Below are 19,195 nucleotides of genomic sequence, written 5' to 3'. Positions count from 1 at the left end.
TATTTTAGTAAATTGCTCAGAATTACATAGCAAAGCCTAGTTTTTAGGTTCCACGTTCTTTTTTCTCTATTTTTTACTTACTTCCTTCTATCCTTTCATTTAAATATTTATCAATTTACTCCTTTCAATGCACTAAATTATACCTGAAAATTTATTATGCATAAGTATTAAAACAAAAAGGTGCAAGTGATTAGTATTACAATACAATTTACTTTCAGTACAAATGCCTGTATGGTTAACATGGTCATAACAGCGAGACAAATTTCACTGGCACTGTTACTCCCAATAGATCCACGGAAATCATACGTATCATTTAAAATATAAGTACTTTCGTATTAAGTTTCATTTATGCATAAGAGAAGGTCTACCTAACTCACTATTGATTTTCTCATATATTTTATTTACCAAATAAACTCTTTTGAAAATATTTAATCCATAAGGCTATTTTGGCTATTTTAAAATTTTTGTTATTAAAAATTAAAGCTTTTTTAGATTTCCATCTCTTGTAAGATAAATAGATGATAACCCGATATATTTAAGTTTCTAGAAACAAAGTTTTTGTTGTTCCATAGTTCCTCAAACTCATTTCACATGCACACGAAAACTGAAAATTATAAATCAACAGCCCAACTACAAGTGATCTAGCTATAGTAATTTTAAGAGAAAAAATATTTCATAATACAGTTGTTTTAAATGGCATTTTATTATATTAAATATACTGGTGGAAAAAATTAAAAGAACAACTATAAAAACCCATGTAACATCAATGATTTTGCAGCTAAAAACATGAAAATTACACAAGATTTCTATTTTATCATGCCTGACATATCTTCAAAAAGCAGTATTGCCCATTTTTGCAAAAAAAGAAATTTAAATAAGGACACGGGATATATGAAATAAAGTGGGTTAGAAAAAACGTTTTACAAGTACTTATGGAAAACTAAGGTTTGTGGTCCTCCCTGACAAAAGCTCAGTGGTTGCTGCTATGATACAAGTTGGCATTATAAGGCATTTCACATGTGTTCTGTTGGATTTAAACCCAAAGAATATGCTTGCCTCTCCATCCGCTAGATTCTGTGACTGTTGTATTGTTGTGATTTATATCACCTGTCTGATGGTAATATCAGAACAACACCATGAAATTCATTGTGGCAAGGAGAGCAAGATTGCGCCTGTCATTGGTAAGAGCACCATACATATTGCCTTAAGCACCATACAGTTGACAGTACCACTTCGCTCCATTCTGCTTCCAATTTTTATAGACAGCATCCTGAGCAGGAGCGGTCTCCCACCCCTCTTCCCTTACCTCTTGAGAGGACTTTTGGCTCGCCATATATGTAAAGTGCCCCTATGCTACGAAGGCACTATACATTTACGATCATCCATGTCTTCTCCAGGATTTAAACCCGAGCCCTTCGGTACACCAGTAGGCTCCCCTAACTACTATACCATCTGGATGGCTATGCTAGATTCTTTCAATTCAAGTACAATGGGTATCAGCACTATCATCCAGTAGGAGGAATATCGGTTTCACCCCTCTAAATAACTTGACGAAAGAATTAAGAATCTAATCTCTGAATATTTCAGCATTCCTAGTTGCACAGTTCATATATGCAGTAGGCCAGTCGCGCATAAAATTCATTCCCAAAACAAGCAAGATTCATTAGTAGGGAGAACTTAATTCCAACTGGTGGTACTCCAATAACAATCTCTGCACCATTACAACTAGGTGATTTTGCAGCCCGAGCTAGTGGGACAGTCATAGGTTCTTTGCGCCAACTTTCATGCAGCCCATCACTCAAACAGAATTTGTACACGTTGTTGTACTTGAAAATTAGAGATGTTCACGGACCATCAATGAAAAAAAATATGGATATTATGTAAACTAAAGCTGTTATCTATACAAAATTATCACTAATTAATTATCATTAATTATTACTAGATTAAAGCTATTATCTACACAACTGATTTCATTCATGCAATATCATTCTATTACATGAATAGAAGTATGCATAGAATCTAAGAAGAAAACAGAAGTATAGATAGGATGCATTGTTATTAAATTTAATCATAATCTAATATTTAATACCAACTGTAAAACAAATGTAAAAGTAAACCAACTAAGTATTCACCACTAAATCAGGAGTTTAATTTCTTCAAATATTCATATTTTATGCTTGTAATAGTTGCACATACATTATTAGGAAAAAAAAGTTGGAGGGGAGGAGAAAGATTTACTTGGTCACTACTTAAAAAGTTTTTCTCTTTTTTTTTAATATTCTTTTAAAAAGCACTATCAAAATCACAAGCTAAGGCAATTTTAAAGCTTAAAATAACAGATAATTACAGATACATGATATAGCATGATTTTAAAATTTTAAAATGACAATGATAAAAAAGTATATATTAAAAGTACTAAACATCTATAATGCATGAAATTTTTTAATGAAATTTAATATTTCATGGATTAATATCCATGAAAATATTAAAGTGTGTTTTAGTCTTCACTTCATCTGCCATTTTGTTAATATAATCAACAAAACACCTCAACAACAACCAACAAAACCAACAAAACAAGGAAAATTCTTCCATCATGTACTTAACTTCTTATTCAGTAAGCTGCATTTCTGAATTCTCAAATTTAGCAATTCTTGTTCTAAAAACCTGCATGAATTTAGGATAATCTGAAGCTGTTGATGTTATTTCTTTGATAAAATTAATATTCAGAATAACTCCAGGAAAGTGTATGAAATGAAATATAATGTACTAAGATATTTAAATTCTCAGTTTTCACTGTTTTTATTTACATAGAAGTTTCTTCTGACCCAGACGGCCAGAGAGCATAGTGCTTAGGGGAGCCTACTGCAGTGCCAGAAGCCCCAGGTGTGAATCCCAAAGAAGACATGGATGTACATTGTTTTTCCCTTCATAGAAGATGACTGTGGTCTCCTATTAGGTGCATCCGTAATAGAATGACCAATGGTTAGTACAGTCAAAAGTCGTTAATTCGGACACCCATAATCCGGAATGATCTATAATCCAGACCTCAAAGCTACAAACTTTCTGCGCATGCGACGCATGTGCATAAGACCTTTATGGCTGCACATATGCGTGTACGCGTGCGCATAATACGTTTACGCATGCGCGTTTAATGTATAACGGACGGTATAAGCTAAAATTATCTAATTATCTATTTCAGTTAATGTTGCGGATTGCTTTGTTCCTTAATCTTCTAATTGGATCCGGCTCATTATTTTTTGCAGACTGTTAGAGCAATTTTATAAAAGCAAGCTTGAACTTTCGATTATGTCAAATAGAATTTCCGATGCTGGAGCTCCCAAAGGATCTACAAAGCGAAAGTATGTTTCGATGTCCATCAAACAAAAAGTGGAATTGCTGCAAAAAATGGATAAAAGCATATCCTTTGTTTCTCTAACCATTCCGAAATCTGTTTATCAATTTCACGCTGCTCTGCGGCAGGTTGAGGAGGGGAATGCCACAGCGCGCAATGAATTGGAAGTTGATCTGTCAGCACTATCCTTATCTTCAATGCAGATGTTTTTATTTTATTTGGCTTATAATTCCTTACTAAATGCAGTATTTCATCTCAATGTACTCCGTCTTTGATATGATTTAAATCAAATTCCTCGTCATTATAATTCGCTTCCGATCATCAAGAAAGTGACAGAGAGGTTATTGAAAACGAAAAAATTTCGATTGACAAATTAGTCGGTATTCTTGACACAGCAATTATAGGACTTGAACAGTGGAACTTTGTAACTGAACAAGAAATTGGAACTTTGTAACTGAACAAGAAATTGGAACTTTGTAACTGAACAAGAAATTATGCCTGTTTATAGAATTAAAGAGTAAGTATTACAGTCAAAAGTCGTTAATCCGGACTCGTCGGGACTTCGGCGATTCCGGATTATCGATTTTTCCGGATTATAGATCATCAGTTTAAATCTGGTAAGATGGCATGCAGAAATTCTAAAATTAAAAATATGAAACCGTAATTTATGAAATAAAGAACAATTATGATCTAAAGGGTATCAAAATTTGCAAAAAGAAAAAGCTTAATATTTATTTGTTTACTTTATTAAACATTTCTTTCAATGTAAGTTGTTTAAGTTTTGCTTCGTTTCATGTGATAATACTTTCTCTTTAATTCTAGTAAACAGAAATAATTTCTTGTTCAGTTACAAAGTTCCGCTGTTCAAGTCCTATAATTGCTGTGTCGAGAACACCGACTAATTTGTCAATCGAAATTTTTTCGTTTTCAATAACCTCTGTTACTTTCTTCGCTATCGAAAGCGAATTATAATGACGAGGAACTTATCATATGAAAGACAGAGCATATCGAGATGAAATACTACATTTGGTAAGGAATTATAAGCCAAATAAAATAAAAACATCTGCGCTGAAGATAAGGATAGTGCTGACAGATCAACTTCCAATTCATTACGCGCCCGCCGCAGCGATCCCCCCGCCGAGCAGCGTGAAATTGATAAACAGATTTCGGATTTCAAAACATACTTTCGCTTTAGATCCTTTACATATTAACAAATATATATCGGAAATTCTATTTGATATAATCGAAAGTTTAAGCTTACTTTTATAAAATTGCTCTTACAGTCTGCAAAAAATAATAAGCCGGATCCAATTCGAAAATTAAGGAACAACGCAATCATCAACATTAACTGAAATAGATAATTAGATAATTTTAGCTTATACATCCATCATACATAAAACGCACACACGAAAACGTATTCTGCACTTGCGCACACTCATATGCGCAGTCATAAAAGGTCTTACGCGCACGCGTAAACGCCTATGCGCATGTGTCAACGCGCCGCATGTGCAGAAAGTTTTTAGTTTTGAGGTCCGGATTATAGATCATTCCGAATTAACGACTTTTGACTGTATCACATAAAACGAAGCAACTTAAACAACTTACATTGAAAGAAATGTTTAATAAAGTAAACAAATAAATATTAAGCTTTTTTTTTTTTTTTTTTTTTTTTTTTTTTTTTTGTAAATTTTGATACCCTTTAGATCACAATTGTTCTTTATTTCATAAATTATGGTTTCATATTTTTAATTTTATAATATCTGCATGCCATCTTACCAGATTTAAACTGATGATCTATAATCCGGAAAAATCGATAATCCAGAATCGCTGAAGTCCCGACGAATCCGGATTAACGACTTTTGACTGTAGTAGTGGAAAGCCTACTAGTGCCTGCAGCGGAAGGGGAAAAAATGAAGTTTTTTCTGACAATTATCTATTCATGTGACAAAAATTAGAATAATTTTTACTATTTTCTCTAGTTTCCAACAGTGAAAATCATGAAAAGAAAGAGAAATATATTAACAGAAAGCTTTCTGGGATCAAAAGCAGAAATTCAAACAGTTTTGTTTCCATTACTTTTTCCAAACATTTTCTGAACAATAATGGAAATTCAACACAATCTTTTTGCAAACTATATCTATTACATGTCAACACTAAGAATGCATTCTTTATTTTATCATAGTCTTTTTCTGCATTTTTACTCAATAATCCTAGATTTATAAATTTTGCCTTCAAATTTAAACTTTTAAGCATTTTATAATCCGAGAAAAAAAGTGCTTCAACAGGTATCCCAGACTTGGCAGCTTTGTAAGAATAAAAATCAATAGATTAAAAAAAAACTCATACATAAATAGAATTTTACAAAGGAAACTTACATATGTTTTAATATAGGAGTATTTTGAAACAATTACAAGAGAAAAACTCTTATAAAAATGCAAAAGTAGATAAAAGAAATTAATTTAAAAATATATAGCCGTTTTGCTTTTAGACAAACTTGATTTGGAAAATGATCCTTACAACATTTATTATTTTTTTTAGAATCCTAATAGTCATAAGTCAGCAAAATGAAAGGTGAAGTCATTTCAATGTGTGGCATGAAAGCTACAAAAATGTTTTACGTTAATGTTACTTTTCTTAAAAAAAAAAAACATTAATATATTTTCATTATTTTAGTGTTATCCTAACAATGTTAATATATTTTTAAAGAAAATTATCAAAAAATTTGAAAACTTCTGAGTAAAACATTTTGCAGACAAATTAATGTTCAAATCACCAAAATGTTGATAAATTGCTAATTTTTGCAAAACAGAACAAAACAATTTGCATTCTCAGAGGTAAATGTAGTTTTTGTTTAATAAAGAATGTTGACGCCTGAGGCGCCATCTGTGAAAAATATGTAATATTTGTGTTCTAAAATGATGACGCTGATGTTTGTTTATAGCGCCACCTTGCGGCCAGTAGTATTGAGTTTTTAGTGTGTTCCGAGATGCCGCCGAGAGATGTGAACTAACTATGAGGCTTTTTGTGTAACTAATAAATTTTTTTACACAGTCCATTTTTTTTTTAGTTCTTGTATAAAGCGAGTTATTTAATTATGAGTTTTACTGAGCTATTGAGGGCCCAATGTTGGTCCTTACCCAGGCGGAGTTCGAATGTGTGTCAAAGTCAGAAGACAAGTGTCATGGAAGGAAAGCTTGCAGTTTACTCTTAAACAGAAGGTACGTGGCCTTACTTGTAATAACTGTGTAATTGAAAAAGTAGATTCAAAATGTTTAAAACTGCAAAAAAGGAAGATTATAAGCGTCTTGCTGTAAAGCTCAATTTAGACATTACAGAAGCAAAAACTATATCAGATTTAATTGATATAATCAAAAACAGTGAAAGGTATAAAAATGACCCTGTATTAGTTGAAGGTATAGCAAATAATATTATTGACAAAAGAAAAAGTGACAAGAGACGATTGCTCGAACTTGAGAAATTGAAATCGGAACTAGAACTCGCGAAGTTGCGAGCAGAATCAAAGAGTGAAAACCTCATAGAATATGAGAAAAAAGAAAATGTAGAATCTCTTGACTCTCTTATTAAAAGTATATGCACATTAACAATTAAAATTCCAGTTAGACCGGAAGGTTGGGATTATTTCTTTTCATCGTTAGAAAAGGCATTCATTTCAAAAAGTGTTCCAGAGAAATTTAAATCAGAAAGTCTTCTAAATTTGTTGGGAGAAAAAGCCACAAATGTCATTACATACATTAAAGATTATGAATTAGGAGATTATTCAAAGGTTAAAGAAATAGTGCTAAGAGAATTTGAACCACCCCCCCAAATTTGTTTAGAAAATTTTAGGAAGACACAACGAATAACGAATGAAACTTATGTGCAGTTCGTGTCTAGATTAACTATGAGTTGGGATTATTATTTGAAACTGAGAAGGGTAAATGACTTTGAAACATTAAAACAATTAATGATTTCTGATAAAATATGTCAAACACTTGATAAAACGGTTATGTGTTTTATAAATGTAAGGCAAGGAAATTCTTGGTTTAAACCTGTAGAATTGGCAAAGGAGATAGATTTATATTATACGAGGGCCATCCAGGAAGTAGATTACGTTTCCGTCTGTGTCCGCTAGGGGCGGGGCTAGCGCGGCCATCTTGGGGTCAGAGCGTTGCGCAGCTCAGTCTGCATCTAGCCGTGCTAGTGAGAGGTTCGTGCTGTGCTCCGTTCAGATACTGTGACGGTTTGAAATGTCTGCGTTAATTGAAAATCCCGCGAGCTGCGAGGTGCGCTCAGTAATAAGGTTTCTGACTGCAAAAAACTGTAAACCGATAGAAATCTATCGGCAGCTTCGTGAAGTGTATGGGGACAACATTATCACTGAAGGTGGAGTGCGTCAGTGGGTCATAAGATTTCAAAATGGCCGAACCAATGTTCACGACGAAGATCGAAGTGGGAGACCCAGCATAGTGACCGCCGAACTTCTCGAAAAATCGATGCTAAAGTCCGTGAAAATCGAAATTTCACAATAACGGAACTTTCTTTGAGTTTTCCACAAATTTCGCGAAGTTTGTTGCACGAAATCATCAGCGAAAAGCTTGGTTACCACAAGTTTTGTGCAAGATGGAAGGCAAGAAGAGGTAACAAAGTGGTTGAAGGCGCAGGCGGCCGAATTTTTCGACGAAGGAATTTCCAAGCTCGTACATCGCTACGATAAATGCCTTAATTTGTATGGTGACTATGTAGAAAAGTAGTATTTGAGTGTGGCTTTCATCTGTATATAATAAAATTTGTTTCCTATACTTTGTTTATTTTTTTATTCCAAAACGTAATCTACTTTCTGGATAGCCCTCGTATATCAAAGGGAAAACCTGTAGTGGATAATTCTAGGTTGAGTAATAAAAACAGCTATCCTAAAAATACGTCAAAGGTTTTTCTAACTGATGTAAAAAATTCGAAATGTATTTTATCATGCAATGAAATTCATCCTTTGTACAAATGCCTTGTTTATAAAAACATGACAGTTAGCGATAGAGTTGGGCTAGTGAAATCTAAACAGCTATGTTTCAACTGTTTAGAAAATCATAAGGTGATTAATTGCAGTAATAAATTCTCTTGCGGTATTTGTAAAAAGGAACATCACGTGACTCCTCATTTCCCTCATGAACAAAAAATAAACATAGTTGCATAGGTGGCGAGTTATGAAAATAAAAATACTCATTCGAATTTGAATGCTTTGGCTCCATCATTTGAACCTCTGCAAGCTAAAACGAGTACTGATCAAAATTTATTCTCAACAACATGCAATCTCCCAAATGAATTAAAAGCTGTCTTACTCAGCACTTTTGTTTGTTCAATTAAAGATGCATCGTGGGTGCCATTTCAAATTTTATGAGCAAAAGGTTAGCATATTTGCTTCAATTAAAGGGAGAAAAGACTAACATTTCTGTTTCAGGAATAAATAATTGGAATATAAAATCTTGGGAGAAAAAGCACTAAATTTTAAAATAGTTAGTGCAACTATTTTAAATAGAGACAAGAGTTTCGATTTAAGTTAAAATTTTTTGGTGGTTCCTAAAATAACAGAATATACACCCTCTAGGCCACTTGAAATTAATGTTTCATCTTTAGATAACATCAATTTAGCAGATGACAAATTTTTTGAGCCAGGCCCAATTGAATTTCTGATAGGTGCAGAACATTTCTATGAGCTTTTAAAACCAAATCAAATTTCCCTTCAGAATTCAAATTTAAGATTACAAAATAGTGTTTTGGGCTAGGTTGTAAGTGGGACTCTTCCTGCTAAAGGGGAAAGTAAATTACATTATGGGCTTATTACATATAATTTGGAAAGAGAGTTTTGGGAAATCGAAAATGTAGAATGAAAGTCTCAGATTTCTAAGAGTAAAGAAGCAGAAATTTGTGAACAGCATTTTCTCAAAAACTATTCTAGGACTGAAACCGAAAAATATGTACTCAAGATACCGTTTAAGGAAGATCCAATGTGTTTAGGGAATTCGAAACAAATCACGCTTAAGAGCTTGAACTCATTGTGGACTCGTTTAAGTAAGAATGAAAATTACTTATTATTGTACTCTGATTTTCTACATGAATATAGTGAACTAGGTCGCATGACTGAAGTGAAAGATGAAGATGAGCAAAAGGGGAAATATTATATTCCACACTTTGGTATTTATTGCCCTGAGAAAAGTTCGACACCTTTGAGAGTAGTGTTCAATGGTTCGGCTGCAACGTCAAAAGGCTGAATTCAATTCAGTATAATGGTGGTGTTATTCAAGAGGACTTGTTTTCAATTATGGTACTTTTCCAAAAACATATTTATGCTTTTACAGCGGATATCAGAAAGATGTATCGAATGATATCGATTCATCCTACTCAATGGCAGCTGCAGAGAATTTTGTGGAAAGAGTCAATTAATGGTCTAATTAAAATCTTTGAGTTGAACACAGTCACCTATGGCACAGTAAATGCACCTTTTTTAGCCATGAGAACATTACGTCAATGAGTTCACAAATTTTCCATTAGCAGCTGCAGTTCCACAGAGTGAGTTTTACATGGATACAGGGTCCAGTTCATTGAGTTTTGCAAAAGAGCTACAGCATGAATTAATTGAGATTTTAAAAAGTGCAACTATGACTCTACAGCATGAATTAATTGAGATTTTAAAAAGTGCAAATATGACTCTGCACAAATGGTGTAGCAACAATCCGAAGCTTGAAGTTAACATTGATGATCAATACACATTTCAGTGCACAAATGAACTGTGAGCCCTTGGTGTTTCCAGGAAAGCAGATAAAGATTGTTTTAATTTTAAAGTGAAACTAGAAAATGAGTGCAAAATTACTAAAAGGCAAGTTTTGTCAACAATAGCGAGAATCTTTGACCCACTTGGTTTACTGGGTCCTGTGATAGCTAAAGCTAAAATATTTCTTCAGAGACTATGGGTTTTGAAACTCAATTGGGACAATCTTCTACCTGAAAAAGAAGCCAAAGAATGGCAACTGTTTTTCTCTGAACTGCCACGTATATGTAAATTAGAAATTAGCATAAAATGTATTAAATGAAATTAACATTAAATGCATTCTTGTTGCAGAAGCAATTGTTATTGAGTTACACAGATTTTGTGACACCTCTAAGTTAGCTTATGGAGCTGCAGTTTATTGTAAATCCGTCCACCAATATGGAGATAAGGCTGGTAACAAGTAAATCAAAAGTTTCTCCTACAAAGCAAGTTACCATACCAAGATTATAGTTATGCGCAGCTGTTTTGCTTGCGAAGTTAATGACTCGAGTAATATCTGCTCGGAAACTTAATGTGAATAATGTATTTTTCTGGAGTGACTCTTCGATAGTCTTGGCTTGGCTGAAAAAGCAGCCCTGTTATATGAAAACGTTTGTTGCTAATCGAGATGCGATGTTTCAAGAAATGACGGAGTTGCGACAGTGGCATTACGTCCCATCTAAACAGAACCCTGCGGATCTCATATCAAGAGGTGCTGATACGGTCAAACTTCAACTGTGTGAACTGTGGTGTGGTCTCCCATTTCTTCTTCAACCTGTGATGACTAACTGCCAAGATGATATCCCTGAGGTGTCCGAAGAACTGTATCTTTGCGAATTAAACTGCACTATGTGATAACTTGAGCTATGAATCACCTTTCACTAAACTTGGGAAAACTCCTTTTTATAGTCGTTCCTTTGATTTTTCTTGTGCATGAACAAACATACATGCAACAGGAAAATATTCAAAAATAAAGTACTATAAATTATATCAAACTAATGAAATGGAAATTTTCATTACATACTTTTTATAATCAAGAAACATACAAAAACAATGAAATCTAATTCATATATCACAAATATCATAGTATATATATATATAATCCTTTAAATATAGTTAAAAAAATTAGCATTAAAACTTTCTCAAGCATTTGCATATAATAAAAGATAATATACAATAAATATTTTCCTACTGATACTTCTAAAATACCATGCATATTTAAGTTTTTTATTAAATACAGCTAAAATGCTAATCATTATTCTTAGTTTTGAAAAATTCTCAATGAAAAATGAAAATACTTTAATAGCAAATTCTTAAACTGTTAAATGTGTACAAATTAAATAAGAAAAATCACATTTACATTTCCAATTTTAATTTAATACATTAAAAATGTTTTTAAGCAATAAAATATAATTACTTCATTATCTGATTCGAACAATATTTGATCATATTCACTCAAGGCAACTAAAAATATTATAGATGTGACATTTTCAAAACAATGAATCCATTTCCGTCTTTCAGAACGCTGTCCCCCAACATCCACCATTCTAAAAATATGAAAGTTATTTTTAATCATGGATTAAAATAACAATAGAATTAAAAAACAAAATCAATATTAATTTTGGGTAGAAGAGGCATAAATTTTTTAAACTCTACATAATCAAACACAGAGTTTAAAATTAACTGACCTAAATATGATAGAATTCAAATCAAAAGGGTATTCAATTACTCCAGTAGTTGGAACTCTTACTCGGAGAATATCCTGTTGTGTTGGCAAGTAATCTGGAAGTGCAATTCGCTCCAAATCACTAAGATAACTGAATTTTGGGGAGGGGGGGAAATAAGTCTATTAGAGTTCATAAAAAAGAATGAGAAACAATGACAAGAAAATAAAATCACCTAAAATGTACTCACATTAAAAAAAAAAAAAAAAAAAAAACTATTTTTAGATTACTGTAATATTCATTATAAAGAGACACCAATAACAATATACTGAATAACTCAAATTTAAAGTTTACTTACTACTTGGCTGAATCTGTGAGCTGGTATTCTCTCCTTCTGTCATAACATTCTTGAATACCAGTATCATTCCATAATGCTCTGATTGCATTAACAAACTGACTTTCAAATGCAATGACTGTTTCAAAATCAACACTTCGAATAAGTTGAGCATTTTCCTAAAAATATACTAAATAAATTATTATGAAATATAGTGGTAACAAAGTACCAGTTTCTATCAATTATTTTAATTCAAGAGATATGCACTATTTCATAAGGTAGCATAACAGATGATATTCAAAGAGATATGCACTATTTCATAAGTTAGCATAACAGATGATATTCAAGACAGACTTATATCTTAATAACATTTCTTGGCTAATCTTTGGAATATGGTAACAGGTAGTTTGGCGAAATTTTGGTAAGGCGATAAAGGTTACTAGCTAGGACTTTAGCAGTGTACATAGATAAAATCAAGAGTGTGCGCAATGCGATTTTTGTGCAATTCTGGGATGTTTTTTTAAGTAAAAATAGGTCGATGTGTACATGGATGATACCATGTATGTGCTATTCTTAAAAACGCGGCAAGCTGTGGGTGATTCTGCACTTTGTCCCAATTTCGCACCTAATCTTCATCATGATTAAGCACTTTTGTTCCATAAAAGTTCTAGCATAAGCGTAATTCGGCTAGCACATTGTTGGAAAAAAATGTTGAGGGAAAAAAAAAAAAAAATGCCTTTACTTCGTGAAAACAAAATGGCGTCCAAACAAAAACTAGCAGGTTGCTGTAGCAGGGTTGGTCGCCAAATTTTCGTCATAAAATCTCCAAGTTACCATAATCCAAAGATTAACCCATTTCTTAATAACTAACGAAATTCATTGGCTTTCAAAACTGAAATGCTTTCCTTTTCAAAATCTTACAGAATTTTGCATGCAGACTTTTGATATTCAAGCTGATAACAAATGAAAATGTTTAGAATGTCAAGCTAGAAATTTCTTCTTTATTTGGCTTTTCTACCACAAACTTTTTTTTATATATTCAGTTATATAAAATTTTCAAATATCCAGCATTTGGCATCTTTTTAGCTCTCAGGACAGTACAGCTTTTACCATATTATAGAGAAGACTACAGATTTGTAACACTTGTGAACTCAGCTTATGCAAATTTTAAGTTTTATGAGATTTCAGGTCATAAATGAGAAATTATCAGATGCATACTATGAAGAATAAAAATAGTAAGTTTAAAAAATGATATAGTTATGTAAAAGAATTTCTCTACGAACTCTCTAGCTATGCTCCTGATAAAAATATGAATGTTGCTATTTTTTTGCAATGAAACTGTACATGATACATAATGTCAACAGTTGATACAATGTTAGAATAAGAAGTAGGTATTGAATCAAGAAAAGTACTCACTTTCTTATTTAGTATCTTTGTCTTAAGAAAACAAAAACAAGTTGTAAAGAATAATAATCTGATGCAATTTTGAATGCAACTGCTAAATTATATGTGTTTTCTAACACATATAATTCAAAAAGCCTGTTTTCCTGATCTACTGATGTCCAAAATAAATTTCATTTCCGAAGGTACCAAAAAATTGGTGAAGGGATATTGGCAGGTAGTTTGGTTTTATTTGATAATGACAGAGCACATTGAGGGCTATCTGCCTAAGGGAAGGAATGCCTTTGCTGAGGACTTAATGAAACTGGCTTGCATATGCACTACACATGGGGAAACTAATAAAAATAACTCAGCCAGCCAGCCCATTCTCCGGGATTCATGCCCCAGATCAAACTATCAATGTTTAGTGACCATCAAGGCCCCTGGTGGACTTACTGGCAGGCAGCGATTAATAAAAAAATACCAGGATATATATTACTAAAAATGAAAATCTCTCTAATTTACTATAATCCAAACTTAAATGCTATAATAATTACTATAATACTACTATAAATAATTACTATAATCCAAACTTAATTAAATTAATAAATATTTCTATGCAAAAACCATTTTTAAATTCCTTTAAAAAAGGACCTGACATAATTTGCAGTATTATTCAATTTGAAGCATTTCCATGGCTTTAGTAAAAATGAAGGTATTTCTTACTTACCATAATCCAAACTTTAATTAAACAAAAAATATTTTTATGTAAAAGCAATCTTTAAATTCCATTGAAAAGGAAGCTTACATAATTTGCAGGATCTTTATATTCAATTTCAAGTAGTTCCATGGCTTTAACCATGCTCTGCATAGCCATAAATATATTTTGATAAACTAGTTTAATGAAACTCCTTTTGTCTTCATCTGAGTATCCAGAACCATGAATAATTCTCATTTGTTTTATGAAAGTACTTTTTCCAGATTCTCCTGTACCTGGAATATAGATTTATTATGAACATTATGTTATAAAAACTTAATTGTAATTATAAGTAACTCTCAGCATCACATAAAGCATGAACATAAAAGAAAGGAAATAAATTTAGAAGCAAATACAGAATAAAAATTAAATCACTTAATTCTGTTTTTCAGCATATATTTTCATGCAAATAACAGTCAGTAGGAATGTGTATACAAGTTCTTAAATTGTAAATCTAGTAAAATCTGACTTCAGTACAGCCTGTCTTCATAAAGTGACTACTCATCATTAGTATCAAATTCTCTCAGTTGGTCAGTTCAGTGCAAAACTGAATGTAAGCAATACTGAATAATGATAAAAAAAAGACTGTTAAACTCAGAGCCAATAACAAAAATAGAGTTTTCCTGAGAAATTACCAATATTCATAAATAGATCATTAAAAAATACTGTGGCCATCTTTTATATTATTTCTTTAATCTCTTAGCTCTTCACATTTTTAGTGACTGATTCTCAATAAGTCACCTTTTGTTTCAGTAAACAAGGATACATTAACTGTTAGTGCTTTATATTTTTCTTGCATTTAAAAAATAATTATTAAAATTTGGAACCTGCTTTCTACAAAACAAAAAAACAGTGCATTATTTTCAAAGTTATTGTATCCTACCATTAAAAAAAAAGCGCATACTAATGGATATGATATGGTCAGCTGAATATGGCAGTCAAGACAATGATAGATTTAAATAATTATCAACCAACAATTATTTTCATCTCATTGTGTTGCAAAAAGAACTTTTAATAAAATGGGTGAGCCTAACAAAATAATAGAAATCAATAGAAGCCTTTTCATAAGTGCAAAAACAAAGTACTTGGAATAACAATTATTTATTTAGTAAAGAGGGATCAATCCTTCAGAATTCCATGGAAACGATTGGCACGACTATGGCAGGACTGCCACCAACTTTCATGATCAATAGGGTAATATGAAAGTAACCAGTTACTAAAATTAATCTAAAACTGGAAAAAATTAAATACAAAGTATCTATAGATGGTTACAGAATTTCAGCAAGAGACATCAAATTTTATTAAATTAAGTTAAATGTTGGAACCACAGAGTTGACAATTAAAATTTCTATCAGTAATAGGACATAACCCAAATTGAAATCATAGATGACTTTTTGATCTACATTTATATGCTACTTTGCTGAAAAGAAAAAAAAAATGCATGGCAGAACAACTGCAAAAAAAACTAATTACTTTTGTAGTTTTATGTCATGAGAAGTGGACGAATACTTATAACAGATATAGTTGTGCGACTAACAAAACAATAAAGCAGTAATGTTTCAAAAGCATGGATATATAGAAATATGAATTTAACAAACATTCTCTATTTGTAAAAAGCAAATTTAAAGTTAATTTAAATGAAATTTAATGCAAACAAATAAATGTTTAATTATTGTTGCGATATAATCTACAATATTATTTAAATTCTGAGAGCATATGTAAATCAAGTGCAAGTATCAAAATCCATGAATAAATATGAAATCCTAAAAATTATTTAATACTAAAAAAAGAAAAATGCATAAGTGAATGATTGTTGAGCAGGCAGGAGACATGCTTATCAAGGGGAAGTTGCTTCTAAACCTAACTCTTCAATCACTCAATATGTGTTTTGTCATCCATGTAGACAAGAGTAAAAGTCAAAACCAAAAGTAATACCAATGTAGTGAAAAAGAAATTTAAACAAGTGGAATTTTGAGAAATTAGCAATTAAAAGACAAGAATTTTAAAAAAAAGTAGAAAACCAAATTTTAGAAAACCAAAGTAGTTTCGAAACTCTTGCCTACAGAAACTTCTCCTACATGCATATATATATAGAGAGAGAGAAATATAAAGTCGAGTAGATATCCAGTAAAGAGTTGAAGCTCATTCAGTACATCAGGAAGAAATTGTTAAAAGATTAGGCGGTCACTAGGGGTCATGCTAGATAAGATCTGTAGCTTAATGAACAGAAAGTTTCCATAGTACTGAAGTTTCCCCTCCCGAAAACGAACTTCTTTATATCCAAAGTATGGTATTAAGCTGCACACACATATATATATATATATTTTCCTTTTTATATAATACATCATGAAGAGTGGAATTTATAATTGTAATGGAATATTAACATAAAACACATTTATGTAATTAATACATCTAAATACCCATGTAATTCAATTGTACACTTATTTTAATAAAATAGCATCCAAAATGCAAAAAGCACTTGGTTAATAATGTGTAATTCTTTTTTACACATAACCTTTGGTTATTGCAGTACGGAAAAACGTACAGTACAAAGTATGTAATCCGGACTCGTTGGGACTTCCACATTATAGATCATCAATTTAAATCTGGTAAGATGGCATGCAGAAATTATACAATTAAAAATATAAAACCATAATTTATGAAATAAAGAGCAATTATGATCTAAAGGGTATCACATTTTACCAAAAAAAAAAGGTTAATATTTATTTGTTTACTTTATTAAACATTTCTTTCAAAGCGCACATGTGTAATGTATGTGCATACTTTACGCGCATGCGTAAAGTTTGTGTCTTTGAGGTCCGAATTATAGATCATTCCGGATAATGGACGTTCGGATTATGGACTTTGTACTGTACTTACGTAATATCCTGTCAACCTTTAAATGGCCATCAAGCAGCATGATTTAGCACCAATTATGGATAAGGGTTATCACAACAAACTCACTGCACTTTTCTTTCCACAAAATCTAAATAGATATTCAGTAAGCCACAATCTGTTTTAAAGAAAAAGCTATAAATTAACTGCTATTATTGTATTTTTTCTTGCATTTAAAAAAGAATTATATTTGTAACTACATTCGAGTTCATTTGCAAATGGTTGGGAGAATTAACATCTGTTAAATGGGAAAAAGGAACACCTGGATACCACTGACAAAGCAATAATAGATTCAAACAATCACCTGTTGAGAATTTGCACTCACAGCATTCTAAACAGATCTGGCAAAATAGGACTTTACAATATACATTAGTGTACAATTCTTAAGCAACAAATTCATTTTTCAATGTACAACCAGAACATTGTTGAAAAGGGCTTTCTACGATCAGTACAATAAAAAGCCAACTCAACAGAGAGGTGGTGCATACGCATCATGACGCCAGAGAGTACATCAGGGCAAGCAAAACATGAGGCATTAGCAAGTACAGTGCAAGGCAACTTTAAAAAAAAAAAAAAAAAAAAAAAAAAGGAAGGTGCATTTCCAGACATTCTTTCACTTCTTCCACAAGTGAAAATGAGCTGGAACATTCTATATGGATACAAAAAAACATCAGGATACCTTTATGCATAGTAGAATGATTAGCAAGCTTGATATCTGTCACCCAAAAGTTTGGAATTGATAAAGTGTTTTTTCAAAAGCCTTCCAAACAACAGGTGCAACTGTAAGAAAGATTGGTGGAGGTCAGCGAAGGAAAGCAATGCTGACTCATGACCAATATATCACCTGCAGGTAGAGTTTGGAACAAGCTTAGGCTCGAGCTTGATACTCGATAATTTTTGGTCATTTTCGAGTACTCAATACTTGAATCAAAGCCCGACGGACTTTCAAGCTCTGTACATACAAAATGTTTTTCATTCTGCATTTTATTTTTAATTTATTTGTCAACATATTTCTTAAGAATCCTAGAAGACATTTTATTGGTGTCATAAAACTGCTCCTTTTTTAAGTACATAAAAACTAAAACTTTTGCAATTGTATTACAGATAAATAAAGTTAAACCATAAAAGGAATATAAATATGTACAATAAAATAATGCTTTTACTTTTACCAGTACTTTTACCTGAACAGTGTTGAAACTTGTTTTGGTAAAGCGATGAATTTGTTGCCGCCTACAGTACATACAGTACGTAGAAATGAAAAGATTTTTAATCTTTACCGATAGAAACAATATACTTTTATTTTTAAGTAGTAACGTGTATGTAATATTAAATAATGATTTTCTTAGTATCGGTAAAGAAATAAAATTACAAATTGTTGAACATTGAAAATGCCGTGTTTTGCAAAACAAACATTTATTACAGAGTAATACACATAGACACAAGCAGAAATATAACCAGAGATACAAGCAGATCATATTTTAACAAATCATAAACAAATAGAATGGGATTAAGTTTCAGAATACTTCGGACCTGACAGAAAGCTAATGCATCGGACGTGACAGAAAGCTACTCTTCCTTTTAACCAATAAAAATCCAATTACTAATATTTCAACACAAATTTAGTCGAAATTTTAGCAATATTTTGGTAAAAATGGTTAATATTACTGGAGTTTCAGCCGTGAATACATGCATATTCTAGAATAGTATTTTCTATTTTTTTTTCTAGAATAGTAATCATGCTGAAAAACAAAAGATCAATCGTTTGGAGTCAATTCGCCAAGGCGGACCAAAATTATGCATGCTGCAATGAATGCAATAAAAAAATTTCCATTTTGAATGGAAATACATCAACAATGCATCGTCATCTAAGCAGCATTCATAACATTGATGTTGACAAAGCAGAGGCAGAAACGACAGCTAAAAAAACAAAATCTTTGGATAATTTAGTAGTCAAAACAAGAATTGAAGAGATTGTTTCAAAAATGGCTGCAGTAGATGGTTTATCAATTCATCA

General features: G+C 31.9%; 1 protein-coding gene across 6 annotated transcripts in view; it reads right to left on the bottom strand.

The window, feature by feature from the left end:
* LOC118182162 (guanine nucleotide-binding protein G(q) subunit alpha-like) overlaps positions 1-19,195 on the bottom strand; it is an 82,296-nt gene that overhangs the window by 22,644 nt on the left and 40,457 nt on the right. For all 6 annotated transcript variants that reach the window (XM_085816043.1, XM_085816044.1, XM_085816048.1 and 3 more), the window contains 4 exons: positions 14,338-14,522; positions 12,174-12,328; positions 11,840-11,968; positions 11,569-11,698 (listed from right to left, as the gene is read on the bottom strand). In XM_085816043.1, the coding sequence (XP_085672169.1) occupies positions 11,569-11,698; positions 11,840-11,968; positions 12,174-12,328; positions 14,338-14,522 (599 nt within the window). The remainder of the gene's footprint in view (positions 1-11,568; positions 11,699-11,839; positions 11,969-12,173; positions 12,329-14,337; positions 14,523-19,195) is intronic.

This window comes from Stegodyphus dumicola, chromosome 4 (genome assembly GCF_044657685.1).
Source record: "Stegodyphus dumicola isolate Sdum_Otavi_A_Nest chromosome 4, ASM4465768v1".
NCBI lineage: Eukaryota > Metazoa > Arthropoda > Arachnida > Araneae > Eresidae > Stegodyphus > Stegodyphus dumicola.
Note: the sequence above shows the minus strand (reverse complement) of the source record. Positions and strands in the feature narration are given on the sequence as shown.